This window comes from Columba livia, chromosome Z (assembly GCF_036013475.1).
Source record: "Columba livia isolate bColLiv1 breed racing homer chromosome Z, bColLiv1.pat.W.v2, whole genome shotgun sequence".
Taxonomy (NCBI): Eukaryota; Metazoa; Chordata; class Aves; order Columbiformes; family Columbidae; genus Columba; species Columba livia.
This window is the reverse complement of record NC_088642.1, coordinates 9,509,187-9,523,066: the sequence shown is the minus strand read 5'-3', so window position 1 is coordinate 9,523,066 and position 13,880 is coordinate 9,509,187. Positions and strand designations below refer to the sequence as shown.

The window sequence follows — 13,880 nt, the reverse complement described above, 5'->3', positions numbered from 1 at the left end:
AGCCGCCACCCCTAGAGGTGTTTAAAAGGTGCGTAGAGGAGGTTCTTAGGTTTAGTGTCAGTGGTTTAGTGGTATAGTGTCAGTGTTAGCAGGCGGACTCGGTCTTAAAGGTCTCTTCCAACCAAACTGATTCTGTGACTCGACTGTGAATCCATCTTGTCCCCTGAAGGTATCCACGTTACTGCGAGCGCAGCGGCAGGCGGCGGTGGGGCTGCGGTTGGCGGCTGCATCCATCGGCATCTCACTTTTCAGCGAGCCTCAGTGCAGCGGTCAATAAGAGGAAGGTGAACCCAGGCAGGCCGAGGCCTGGGGGAAAGCCTGCGGCAGCCTCCTGGATTTCAAAGGCCCCGCATCCACGCAGCCCATGGATCGCTATATCAATTTCTTTTAATACATCTGAGCGTTTCTTTCCTGGAGGACCGCGCCAGAATAGAAGCAGCGATCGACAGCCCCGGGGCGGCGAGAGGGCTGCATGCCTCCGTCTGCAGTGCAAATCACCATCGACCGGCCGCAGCGCCCCTTCTTCGCCTCTGCCGGGGGCTCCGCGCCTCCCGCCCCGCTCCCCGGGAGCCGCCTCCCCGCTTCCCACCCTCCCGGCTCCCTCGCCCCGGCCCGCTCCGTCTCCATGGCAACGGCGCCTCCTAGCAATGTGCCGCCATGGCAACGGGGAGGGGAGAGCCGGAAGTGGCGTGAGACTCGTTCCGGCCGGCGGCGAGATGGCGGCGGGGGCGGCGGAGCTGCAGCGGCTGCAGTGGCGGCTGGAGGAGCTGGAGCAGCGCGTCGGTGGCGGCGACGGGGCCGGAAAGGTGCTGGGGGGGTTCCGCAGCCAGCAGGGGACGGCTCTGTCCGCCCTGGGGTCCGGCTCGGCCACACCCCGGGGCCAGGCGCAGGCCCGGCGGGCGTTGACAGGCCCGCCCTTTTCCTCTGTGCCTCTGCAGGTCGCGGACGAGCTGGTGAAGGTGCAGGTGGCGCTGAGCAATATTGCCGGCAAGAAGGAGAGGATCAAAATTCTATTTAAGAAAAGTGAGCGGTTGCGGGGACCCGGGGGTGCTGGGGAATCTCAAAACCCCTGTGTGGCGTTTTGCTCATGTGAACAAAATTCCCTTCTCCCTCTCCTCCTGTGAGGCCTTTTAATTTTGGGCCTTTGCATATTTGTTACAGAAATACGCAGCTGAATGACGTGTCTTTCTGCTCAGGATTCTCCCACTCAGCTGATCGGGAGGGGCTGCAACCTGTTATTTGCTTGGTGTCTGCCTGTATCTGTGCAGTGATCTGCTCTGCCTGAGCAGCAGCCCTTGGAGTTTGTTGTAGTGCGAGCTCCTGAAATGATTTCTTGCATGGCACAACAGAGCAGCAATACTCTGTGTGCACAGTGGGAACAATAAGGATCACACGCAGCCACTGATGGATGGATCTTGGGAGCCACCTCTGAACTTGAGGATATTTGGAGCAGGCACCGGAGTGGTGCCTTGTCCCGCAAAGCTGCCTCTTGGCCAAGTTTTGCTGCCTGGTGGCACAGAAGGAGGAGGCCATGTAGGGAGGGTCGTTGTTGGTCTAAGGCTGCAGTGGCTGTTCAATCTAAAAGTGCAAACAGTGTCTATGTAGATGATTTTAAGGACAGGGACAGAGGGCTGTTGGCTGGTTTTATTTCAAGGGCAGGAAGATGCAGGCTTCACTCACCTTTAATACGATTATATAAATAAAAAACAAGTGTTGCGAGTGGCTGTGATGAAGCAGTTATCTGTCTTGGACCATTTGTCAGTTCTTGGTCACAGTGCTCCAGAGTTACGTATTTTCAAGTGCTATAGAACTTAACCTGAAAAAAAATATGACTCTAAGTGGGCAGTGTTTACAAAGTAACCTGATACACGGCATGGAGGGAAATTGCACTTGTAAACACAATAATGTCTGTCCTACTTTTTGTCTCCAAACCTGCTTTTCACTCTAGTTGAAGATGTAATAAAGTACCTGGACCCTCAGTACATTGATAGGATGGCTGTTCCAGATGCCATGAAGCTGCAATTCATCTTGGCAGGTGTGGTATGAAATTAGGGGAGACAGTTGTTTTGGTTTTTTTTTTTAGCACTGCAAAAATTGTCCTTTACATAAGCTGGATTGGGATGGATTTATTTTCTGTAGTTGTAAAGATCTGGCAAGGCACGGTCCTTAAAGCTCTCAGAGAGATGGTTGGTACAAGGATGTCTGTCACCCTTAGTGCTTCTTTGTGCACATCCAAGCTGCAGTTTTGTCCATTCTTATCCTTATAGTATTTATGAGTTTAACCCTGAATTAATAAAAGGTTGAAAAAAAAAAAAACGGAGCTAGAACAGTGTTCCCTAGGCTGTGACAAAAATGAAAGACCTTTGGATGCATTTTAAACGCGTTCTAGCCTTGTCCTCTTTGCCTTAAAAAGTTTTGTTTGGCCTTGTTTTCATGTAGTCTGTGAATAAAACTTGGGGGAGATTCTCCTGCCTTAACTTGGTGTGAACCAGAATTCTGGGGTAAACAACATGAAAGTCTAAATAAAATCATAAACAAGCCCCTTTCTGTGTAGCTAGATCAGCTGGAAAAGTTACTTCGCCGGTATTCATGAAAAGGCAAAGCAGTGTCCTGCATTTACTGATGTTGCTTCTTGTCCCTCCCCAACCAGAGGAGCAGGTTATTCCTTCCCGAGCAGCCCTTCTGGAGCAGGTGAAGAACCTCCAGCCCATCTTGGACAGCACCAGTATCCAAGGTATGCATGTTCTTCTGCAACTTTGAGCTGCAAATGCTACTCCAAAACTGTTGCCTGTCCTGTTTTCCTTTTTCTTCCTGAGCCTCAGACTAGAGGAGAGGACATCTAAGCACACAACCTGGTCTGAGTGAAATAGGTATAAACAAAGTATGTCTGCTCCTCCCTCAAGCTGCTCTAACATCCCATGCAATGTCAAGGAGGTGACAGAGTAGGACAGAAAGCAGGTGAGAAACAGCAGCTTGAAGAGAAGGTGGAGACCAGCAGGCCACTCCTGCCCACAAGTGATTTTATGTGCAGAATATCCCTGCTCCTGGCACCAGTGGCGATGTCTTTTTAATTGCTCGCTCTAACGTTCATCCCGGTAGTTTACTCTGTAGTTCTTACTGCAGGCGTTCCCTAATGTCGAGGGTTAAGATTGCGGGGTGACAATAAAACCCTGGCAGATGTATTGTTAACCCCCTCTCCCCCTCCCACACTTCCCCCTCCCTCTCCCCCCTTTTTCACTAAGGAGAGGCGATTGGGAGGAAGAGAAGCACAGAGTGAAGAGAGTTGGAAAAAATTAAAGATGTTTTACTAATGCTACTAATAAGAATAGAGAAAATAATACAAAATATACAAAACCAATCTTGAAAGTCTCAGCAACTGCAGAGCCGGCACCTGAAGTCCTGGATTAGACTCTGCAGCCAATCGGAGCTGGATTCAGTCTCTCACTAGGCCTCAGTTTGCAGGGACGACTAGCAAGGTCCTCTCCTAATGTCGGCCATAAGCAGAAGGGAAAAGGGAAAAGCACCACACGAGATCCTCGTGATCTCCCACTTTTATATGAAGTATTCACGTGAATGGAATGTTATACACAGTTGGTCAGTTTCTTGGTCTCTTGTTTCTCGTCGCCCCTCTCGCGAGATGTCCATCTGTACTTATCAATAACTTTGCATTCCATTTCTAGGTTTACCAAAACATGTGTCTGGTGCTCCAGGAAAATGCAGCTAATATGAAGGCTTTAGCTGACAGGCAAATTCACTAAAAGAGAAACATGTTTTTAGCAAAACCAGGACATTCCACCCCTTATAATATGCCATTCACTGAATGCTTAAACCTTATCAATACAATCTATCAATACAATCTAATTAATCACTACAACTATATATATACACATATGTACATATATACACAGGAGTAATTAATCAGTGGACCATCCTTTAAAAAGTTAATTAAGTTCATTTTGTCACGACAGTCTCCCAGGGCAGGAAAAATGGTACAAGTGCATCTCACGACCATCATTTGTGTGACATCAACTTCGAAGAAGTTGTCAGGTGCCACTCGAAGAAGCTAGCTCTGGTTTCATCATCACTGTTTTGATCTGAAAAACACTTATTAAACACTGTTAGCATGGCAATTCACATCATGCAGTTCAGTATTGAATATTTTCACCTAAACTCAAATCCCCTTGAGGTACACACCGAACTTCTCCATTCTTAAGCATCACCCACCAGGTGCTGCCAGGTCCCTGGGCAAAAACAATCCCACGAATGGGCTTGCCTTTGCCTGAGGCAGGAGTAACCTAGACTGCCTTTCCTAACATGTTTTTCATGTGTACTACAGGGACTTTATCTCCTTCTGCAGTCCATAGAATTCCTGATTGGGCAGGCCCGGCTCGATTGGTTGATCCCCTGGTGTTGACCAACCAAGTGGCTTTTGCTAAATGTGAATCCCAGTTTTTAAAGGTTCCACCACCAAGTGCCTTTAGTGTAGTTTTTAGCAAACCATTGTACCTTTCAATTTTCCCAGAGGCTGGTGCATGATATGGAATATGATATACCCACTCAATACCACGTTCTTTGGCCCAATTGTCTGTAAGACTGTTTTTGAAATGAGTACCATTGTCTGATTCAATTCTTTCTGGTGTACCGTGTCGCCAAAGGACTTGCTTTTCAAGGCCCAAGATAGTATTTCGGGCTGTAGCATGAGGTACGGCATATGTTTCCAGCCATCCAGTGGTTGCTTCCACCATTGTAAGTACATAACACTTACCTTGACGTGTTTGTGGAAGTGTAATATAATCAATTTGCCAAGCTTCTCCATACTTATACTTTGAGCATCGCCCCCCATACCATACAGGCTTTAACCGTTTCGCTCGTTTGATTTTGGCGCAAGTCTCACATTCATGAATAACCTGTGAAATAGTGTCCATAGTTAAATCCACCCCTCGATCGCGAGCCCATTTATATGTTGCATCTCTACCTTGATGCCCTGAAGCATCATGAGCCCACCGAGCTAGGAAAAGTTCACCTTTATGTTGCCAGTCCAAGCCCACCTCAGCTACTTTAATCTTAGCAGCTTGATCCGCTTGTTGGTTGTTTAGATGTTCCTCAGTGGCTCGACTTTTAGGCACATGAGCATCTACATGCCGAACTTTCACAGGCAGGCTCTCTAGCCGAGCAGCAATGTCTTGCCACAGTGTGGCAGCCCAAATGGGTTTACCTCTGTGCTGCCAGTTGCTTTTCTTCCATTGCTGTAGCCACCCCCACAAGGCATTTGCTACCATCCATGAGTCAGTGTAGAGATAAAGTATTGGCCACTTCTCTCGTTCAGCAATGTCCAAAGCCAGCTGGATGGCTTTCACTTCTGCAAATTGACTAGATTCACCTTGTCCTTCAGTGGCTTCTGTAACTTGTCGTGTGGGACTCCACACAGCAGCTTTCCACCTTCGATGTTTTCCTACAAGACGACAGGATCCATCTGTGAACAGTGCATACTGCTTATCAGTCTCTGAAAGAGTATTATACGGTGGTGCTTCTTCAGCACGTTTTACTTCCTCATCTGGAGACATCCCAAAGTCTTTGCTTTCTGGCCAGTCTGTAATCACTTCTAAGATCCCTGGGCAATTGGGACTTCCAGTTCGAGCTCGTTGTGTGATCAATGCAATCCATTTACTCCACGTAACTTCGGTTGCATGATGTGTAGAGGGAACCGTCCCTTTGAACATCCAGCTCAGCACCGGCAGTCGAGGTGCCAGGAGGAGCTGTGCTTCAGTACCGATCACTTCTGACGCAGCTCGAACTCCTTCATATGCTGCTAGTATCTCTTTTTCAGTTGGAGTATAGTTGGCCTCAGATCCTTTGTATCCTCGACTCCAAAAACCTAAGGGTCGACCTCGGGTTTCTCCTGGTGCTTTCTGCCAGAGGCTCCAGGTAAGTCCATTATCTCCAGCTGCGGTGTAGAGCACATTTTTAACATCTAGTCCAGTCCGAACTGGTCCAAGGGCCACTGCATGAGTTATCTCATGCTTAATTTGTTCAAAGGCTTGTCGTTGTTCAGGGCCCCACTCAAACTGGTTCTTTTTACGAGTCACTCGATAGAGAGGGCTCACAATCTGGCTGTAGTCAGGAACATGCATTCTCCAAAAACCTACAACGCCCAAGAAAGTCTGTGTCTCCTTTTTATTAGTAGGTGGAGACACTGCTGCAACTTTGTTGATCACATCCATTGGGATCTGACTACGACCATCTTGTCATTTTATTCCTAAAAACTGTATCTCTTGTGCAGGTCCCTTGACCTTGCTTCGTTTTATGGCAAAACAAGCATCCAAAAGAATCTGAATTATTCTCTCACCTTTCTCGAAGACTTCTTTCGCTGTGTCACCCCATACGATGACGTCATCAATATACTGCAAGTGTTCTGGAGCTTTACCTTGCTCCAGCGTGGTCTGGATCAGTCCATGGCAGATGGTAGGACTGTGTTTCCACCCCTGGGGCAAGCGATTCCACGTGTACTGGATGCCTCTCCAGGTGAAAGCAAACTGCGGCCTGCACTCTGCTGCTACAGGAATAGAGAAAAACACATTAGCAATGTCAGTTGTAGCATACCACTTAGCTGCCTTTGACTCCAGTTCAAATTGCAGTTCTAGCATGTCAGGCACAGCAGCACTCAGTGGTGGTGTAACTTCATTCAGGCCACAATAGCCTACAGTTAATCTCCACTCGTCACTAGACTTACGCACTGGCCAGATTGGGCTGTTAAAAGGTGAGCGAGTCTTACTCATCACACCCTGGCTTTCCAATTGACAGATCAACTTCTGGATTGGAATCAAAGAGTCTCGGTTGGTGCGATATTGCCAGCGATGCACTGTCGTGGTAGCAATTGGCACCTGCTGATCGTCAACCCTCAGCAGCCCTACAACAGAAGGGTCATCTGAAAGACCAGGCACATCAGACAGCTGTTCAGTTTTCTCAGTGTCCACAGCTGCTATACCAAATGCCCACCTATACCCTTTTGGGTCCTTAAAATACCCTCTCCTGAGGTAGTCTATGCCAAGGATGCACGGAGCATCTGGACCAGTCACAGTGGGATGCTTTTGCCAGTTTTTTCCAGTTAGGCTCATTTCAGCCTCTACAACAGTCAGTTCCTGGGATCCCCTAGTCACTCCAACAATATTGATAGATTGCGTTCCTTTATAATTAGAAGGAATTATTGTGCACTGAGCACCAGTGTCCACTAAAGCTTTGTACTCCTGGGGGTGTGTTGTACCAGACCATCGTATTTGTACGGTCCAGTAAACTCTGTTTATCCCTTTCCTCCACCTGGTTGGAGGCAGGGCACCTCTAATTTCTGGTTTGCACAGTCTTTGGGTGTGAATTAGAGGTTCCTTCGAGAGCATCAGAATCTCTGCTGCTCCTTTTGTAAACTGGAGCAGCCACCTTCCTAGGAGTTTTTCCTTTTATCTCACGTACTCGTTCTTGAAGTTCTGAGGTAGGCCTTCCATGCCACTTATTCATGTTTTCTCCCTGCTCATGTAGGAAGAACCACAGTGAACCTCTTTTTGTGGGCTGCCTCTGTCCTCTCTCTCGAGATTGGAAACGCCTTTTCCTAATAGCTGAAACATAGGTTTGTGCAGGTCATGAATGGTATGTGTCTTCTCTGAGTTCTTTGATTTCTTGCAATAGCTTTTCAAACCGGTCATCAGATTTTTCACACAGTTTCTCTACAGCAGAGACACAAGCCCGTAGAGAACCAGCAAGGCTGTCCTCAAAGTTCCGGAGCTGCTCAATCACTTCATTAATCTCTTGTAGACCTCTAGCTGACCAGACTATTCCTGCCAATGATTTAGCATATGCAGGGGGTGCACTTTGTACAAATCTGTGCCACAGAGATCGTGTACAATTGATTCTATCTGGGTCTGTCCCCTCTTGGCTGTCTGGTCCAAAATAGATGATCTCTCGCACAGCTAATTCTCTCAGGAACTGAATACCTCTCTCCATAGTATTCCATTTCCCTAACTTGGATATACAATCTTCCTTGTAGGGGAATCTTAGTTTCGTAGCTGCCAGGAGTCGGGTCCAGAGAGTAGTGGCGTTAGACTCTCTTGAAATTGCCCTATCAATGGTGGAATCTCTTGACAGAGATCCCAGCTGCCTGGCTTCTGGTTTCTGCCCCATTGTCCCAGCATCGGAGCAGCCAGGTTAAAATATTCTCGCCTTCACGACGACTAAAGTCTTTTCTCAGATCTCTCAGCTCACCTGGAGAAAAGGACCAAGTGGTGGTCACTTCGTCTCCTCCCTGTCCTGATGGTGCCCCTTGGGTTGATGTTGGCCCTGTGCCATCATCTGCTGCACGGGTAGTCTTTCTAGTGACTTTCTTACAACCGGCAACTGATGCTGATATGGGTTCATCATCATTTGATTTATTTCCAGAGTCTGAATGACTGTCACAGTGGTTACAGCAGCAGTGCCCAGTGTGTGAAGAAGGGGGGGCTGCCTTGTTAGCCTTTGAGGCTGGAGAAGTAATGTTATCTGCAGCGACCTTGGCAGAGGAACTCTGCGGAGGAGCTGTGGCTTCAGCCTGCGAAGCCGCCGTTGGGGGGGCAGTGGCTGCAGCGGCAGCCTTTGCTGTTTTGCTCTTTCTCGAGCAGCTCGGAGTGCTTTTTGCTAAAGCTTCCGAAGACGCACCGCAAATCTCAGGACAACAAAGAGACGCAAAAATCCTGTTGAATGCCATTTCTCTTAACAGAAGCACAAACTGACACACATTCAGCAAACCAGATAACACCATCACAGTTCTATCAAAACTACAAGGTTATTCAAAATTCTCTAAAACATTTGCGAACTGTCCTAGCAAAAAACCGAAAGTATTGTTAGTCAGCCTTTCTAAAGATTCGCCCGACCAATTAGCAAACACAGAGCCGTACTGCTCTTTAATCGCTCCTGGAGGCTTTTCAAGGTAAAGCAGAAGCGAGTAGAAATTCATTAGCAGCTGCAGTATAATGAAATAAACCAGTGACAAACCACACAGCATCAACATGACCATTGTCCAGTTCCTTGTTGTTATATAATGAATACTTCGATTTAAAAAGAAAGCCCAACACAGATATGGAATCAGTGAGCACAGTGTAGAAAATAACTGATACAACTTATGCCATAACATCTTTAAATCAGTGTAATTCACTTTGCCTTAATACAACTAAATAATATCCAAAGCAAACGGACGCGCGAGTATCACTACTCTGAGTTGGCACCGTGCCAAGAAAACGGAAAGGTACGTCAGAGCGGTAGAAAAGCCAAAAATCTTCAAATTTACCCCTTTCTCGTGCCCCACGTTGGGTGCCAATTATCTGTCGAGGGTTAAGATTGCGGGGTGACAATAAAACCCTGGCAGATGTATTGTTAGCCCCCTCTCCCCCTCCCACACTTCCCCCTCCCTCTCCCCCCTTTTTCACTAAGGAGAGGCGATTGGGAGGAAGAGAAGCACAGAGTGAAGAGAGTTGGAAAAAATTAAAGATGTTTTACTAATGCTACTAATAAGAATAGAGAAAATAATACAAAATATACAAAACCAATCTTGAAAGTCTCAGCAACTGCAGAGCCGGCACCTGAAGTCCTGGATTAGACTCCGCAGCCAATCGGAGCTGGATTCAGTCTCTCACTAGGCCTCAGTTTGCAGGGACGACTAGCAAGGTCCTCTCCTAATGTCGGCCATAAGCAGAAGGGAAAAGGGAAAAGCACCACACGAGATCCTCATGATCTCCCACTTTTATATGAAGTGTTCACGTGAATGGAATGTTATACACAGTTGGTCAGTTTCTTGGTCTCTTGTTTCTCGTCGCCCCTCTCGCGAGATGTCCATCTGTGCTTATCAATAAGTTTGCATTCCTTTGCTAGGTTTACCAAAACATGTGTCTGGTGCTCCAGGAAAATGCAGTTAATATGAAGGCTTTAGCTGACAGGCAAATTCACTAAAAGAGAAACTTGTTTTTAGCAAAACCAGGACACCTAACTCATACCATCCAGAAGCAGTTAGCAAATAAACTGGGTATTTAATGTACAGGGTAGCTCAGGGGTTTGTGTGGTGTAAAAGGTGTGTTTGTGGTGTGTGGTGCTTGCTTTCAGTGAGTGAAGTTCTGCAGTGATGTGCTTATGCAGAAGGAATGGTCTTTATTTTGCAATCTAATGTCATGTGATGAAAAACAAACAAAATGGATTTCTGTTCTCTGCTTTCAGCGGTTCCTGACCATGCAGCCAAACTACAGCGACTCTCTCAAATCCACATACAGCAGCAGGTAGCGTGAATGTTCTTGACAGTCTTCACTAGCAGGGAGAAAGAACCATTTGTTAGTGGCTGTACTGACAACTCAGCTTGAGTTGCTCATTTATAGCAGGTTTTTTTTCAATCGCGGGATATTTGTACTGCAGTCTTAGAGAAATTTAAGCACTTTGGGGGATGTAGCCAGGATTTTTGACAATTGAGTCTGAGTTGCAAAAGTGTTTTGTGTACCATGACGCTGCTCAAAACAGAGATTTGAGTAACACTTAATAAATGGCAGTGGGTTTAACCAGCTGGCATTCCCCCTCTCACTGGGACGCTGAGGTAAAGCATTGCATGCTTCCAGTGTTCCAGTCTCTGGAAGGCTGTTGATACTGTCACCTTGTCACTTCACCCTTTCCTTCCTCATTTGAGCGCTCCTGGAGCCGGTGATGAGTGAGCTGGACAGCACCTACTGCCCCCTTTCAGCATTTTGATGTGTTTCCGTTCTGGAGCAAGCAAAGCATGGATGCTGATTGAGAACAGGCAGGCACTAGTGCAAGCTCGGGGGCTTTGGTGCATCATGCACTTGGGCATTGGTAACCTTTCTCTTGGCTGTTGAAACACTGCAGTGAGTGGCCCCAGCCAGAACCTGAGCTCTATCTCAACACTGGCCTTGGATGAGTTTCCCCCTGTGCTGTCAGGGACTGGGATGACACGTGTCTTTCAGATGATGTATTGCTTGCTCACTGATGCTTTCCTCTTCACAGGAACAGCGTCAAGATCTCACCAATGGTGTCAAGAAGCTCCTTGAAGACTACAACAAAATGGTATCCTTTGAGCCTTGGGCCTGACACAGCTGAATTTGTCCCTGGGCTGCCTTACCCCATCAGATATTGTTGGAAGCCTGCAGTCCCCAGCCTCAGGGTTTAGTGGCCATTGTGCTTTCTGACATGGTGACACCTGTGTCACTGTCTTACTCCTGTCAGGAGCAGAGCCAAAGGATTGTTTGAGTCCATGCAGGCTTTCTACAGCTTGGTGTCCCAGGCCTCTTCCTCTCCCAAGGAACTGGGATGGTAATGGTGCTGTCGGGCTGCCAAGGTGCTCTGACCTTGCTTTCTTCCCTGCAGTTTCTGTGTCTCTTTCCTTAAGAGTCACATCCAGACCCTGCTTCTCTCCAAGCAGTTTATCCAGTGGAATGAAATACTGACACAGCTGGAAGCAGCCAAGGAAGCCAAACCTGCGGCAGAGTAATGGAGGGGACTCTGCTGGCCTTGGGTCTCTCTGGAGAGGCCGCAGAATGGCGCACACCCCCTTGTCTCCACATCTACCCACTCAGCATGAGCATGCTGCAAGTGACATTGCAGGCTCTCGGGAAGCACCCTGGCTCTGTGGCTGAGCTGTCCTGGCCTTGAATTGAAGCCACACTACTCCTTTAATATGCCACTGATTGCAAATCTTGCACTTCCCTGAAATATATTTTGGTTTGTAACATATTTAAAACCCCCTTTCCGCTCTTTCTGTGAACGGTAGTAAAGTCCTGAAGTGGTAACTGGCTTGTCTCTTCCTCACCTGGGTGCAGCTGTGGCACAGACTGTTCCTCCCTGTGTGGTTTTCCCCAGGCAGTGAATTCTGGAGTCCTCATGGCAGCCTGCAGGAGTTTGTCCAAGGCTGGATGAAACCGCTGGCAGTGAAAGGTAAATCCTGTCCAGTCCCACAGCCTTCCTCAGGCTGTGGCACATGGTCTTATGGCTCTTCCTGTTCACTTGAGCTGCCTGCACCAGCAGAATCCAGCCTGACGAGGCTTTTCCACCAGGCTGTTCTCCCATCCCTGTGCTGGGAGGAGGCAGCAGCTCTTGCCTTTATCTCACCCACCCCCCTGGGTGGCTGCTGCAAGCCAGAGCCCATGGCCATCCCTTTCCCCTCCAGAGAGGGCTGTGAGCTGTGCCGTGCCTCCTCTGGCAATATCCCAGAGTTTCTCCTGGCACAACGGTCTTTCTGAGTTTGAAGTCCCAAACCCTCCTGCTTGGTGAGATACGGACCAGCTCTGTATGGGTTGGGACCCTGGAGGAACGGGGCAGGATCCCAGGAGGGAAACGCAGAGGAGCCTGGCTGTTCCCATAGTGGCCCCTGGTCAGCAAGCTCACCCCTGGGCACACGGCAGTGGGGCTGCCAGCCTGCAGAGAGCCCCTGGCTCCTTGTGGGTGCCTGGGAGCGCGGCTGGGACTGGGCAGGGACTTGACGTTACAGAATCACAGAATGTTTGGGGTTGGAAGGGGTCTCTGGAGATCATCCAGTCCAACCCACCTGCTAAAGCAGGTTCACCAGAGCAGATCACACAGGAATGTGTTCTGGTGGGTTTGAATGTCTCCAGAGGAGGAGACTCCACAGCCTCTCTGGGCAGCCTGTTCAGGGCTCTGGCACCCTCAAAGCAAAGAAGTTTCTCCTCACACTCAGATGGAACCTCCTGTGCTTCAGTCTGTGCCCGTTGTCCCTCATCCTATTGTTGAGCGCCAGTGTCTGGTCCCATCCTCTTGACACCCACTGTTCAGATTGATAGGCATTGAAAAGATCCCCTCTCAGCTTCTCTTCTCCAGGCTGAACAGACCCAGCTCTCTCAGTTTCTCCTCATAAGAAAGATGCTCCAGACCCTTAGTCACCTTTGTAGCCCACTGCTGGGAGTTTTCTTGTCCTTAAACTAGAGAGCCCAGAACTGGACACAGAACTCCAGATGTGGCCTCATCAGGGCAGAGTAGAGGGGGAGGACAACCTCCCTCCACCAGCTGGTCACACTCTTCCTAGTGCCCGCTCCCCCCGGTCGGACATTCTGTGATCCCGAGACAGCCGGGAGCACCGCGAGGCTGCTTCAGGAACGACATGTGCACACGGAGACGCCCGGGGCAGGAGGGAGCTGGGGGATGCTCGCTTTGGGAACACGGGGTGGCTGTGACGGGGGCTGGGGCGGGCAGAGGCGGCAGGGCTGTCACTCGGACCGGGGCGGGCAGAGGCGGCAGGGCTGTCACTCAGACCGGGGCGGGCAGAGGCGGCAGGGCTGTCACTCGGACCGGGGCGGGCAGGAGTGACTGGACTGTCACTCAGACCGGGGGGCGGGCAGAGGCGGCAGGGCTGTCACTCAGACCGGGGTGGGCAGGAGGGGCTGGGCTGTCACTCAGACCGGGGGGCGGGCAGAGGCGGCAGGGCTGTCACTCGGACCGGGGCGGGCAGGAGGCACTGGGCTGTCACTCGGACCGGGGCGGGCAGGAGGCACTGGGCTGTCACTCGGACCGCGGGGGGAAGGGGGCACTGGGCTGTCACTCAGACCGGGGGGGGCAGGAGGCACTGGGCTGTCACTCAGACCGGGGTGGGCAGGAGGCACTGGGCTGTCACTCAGACCGGGATGGGCAGGAGGCACTGGGCTGTCACTCGGACCGGGGGGGGCAGGAGGCACTGGGCTGTCACTCGGACCGGGGTGGGCAGGAGGCACTGGGCTGTCACTCAGACCGGGGCGGGCAGGAGGCACTGGGCTGTCACTCGGACCGGGGGGGGCAGGAGGCACTGGGCTGTCACTCAGACCGGGGTGGGCAGGAGGCACTGGGCTGTCACTCAGACCGGGGTGGGCAGGAGGCACTGG

General features: G+C 49.8%; 1 protein-coding gene across 2 annotated transcripts; it reads left to right on the top strand.

Annotated features, from left to right (window-relative positions):
• The first annotated feature begins 633 nt into the window (after positions 1–633).
• On the top strand, positions 634–11,801 carry DCTN3 (dynactin subunit 3). 2 transcript variants are annotated; one of them, XM_065047068.1, is made up of 7 exons: positions 635–806; positions 939–1,023; positions 1,949–2,035; positions 2,651–2,734; positions 10,228–10,286; positions 11,020–11,079; positions 11,414–11,801. In XM_065047068.1, exons 1-7 carry the CDS (start codon positions 648–650, stop codon positions 11,501–11,503), a joined length of 624 nt encoding a protein of 207 aa, XP_064903140.1. In that variant the 5' UTR covers positions 635–647; the 3' UTR covers positions 11,504–11,801. The 2 variants fall into 2 exon arrangements, with proteins under 2 accessions (XP_064903141.1, XP_064903140.1); XM_065047069.1 differs by lacking the exons at positions 10,228–10,286; positions 11,020–11,079; positions 11,414–11,801 and adding an exon at positions 3,969–4,134 and having other exon boundaries at positions 634–806.
• Positions 11,802–13,880: the final 2,079 nt, after the last annotated feature.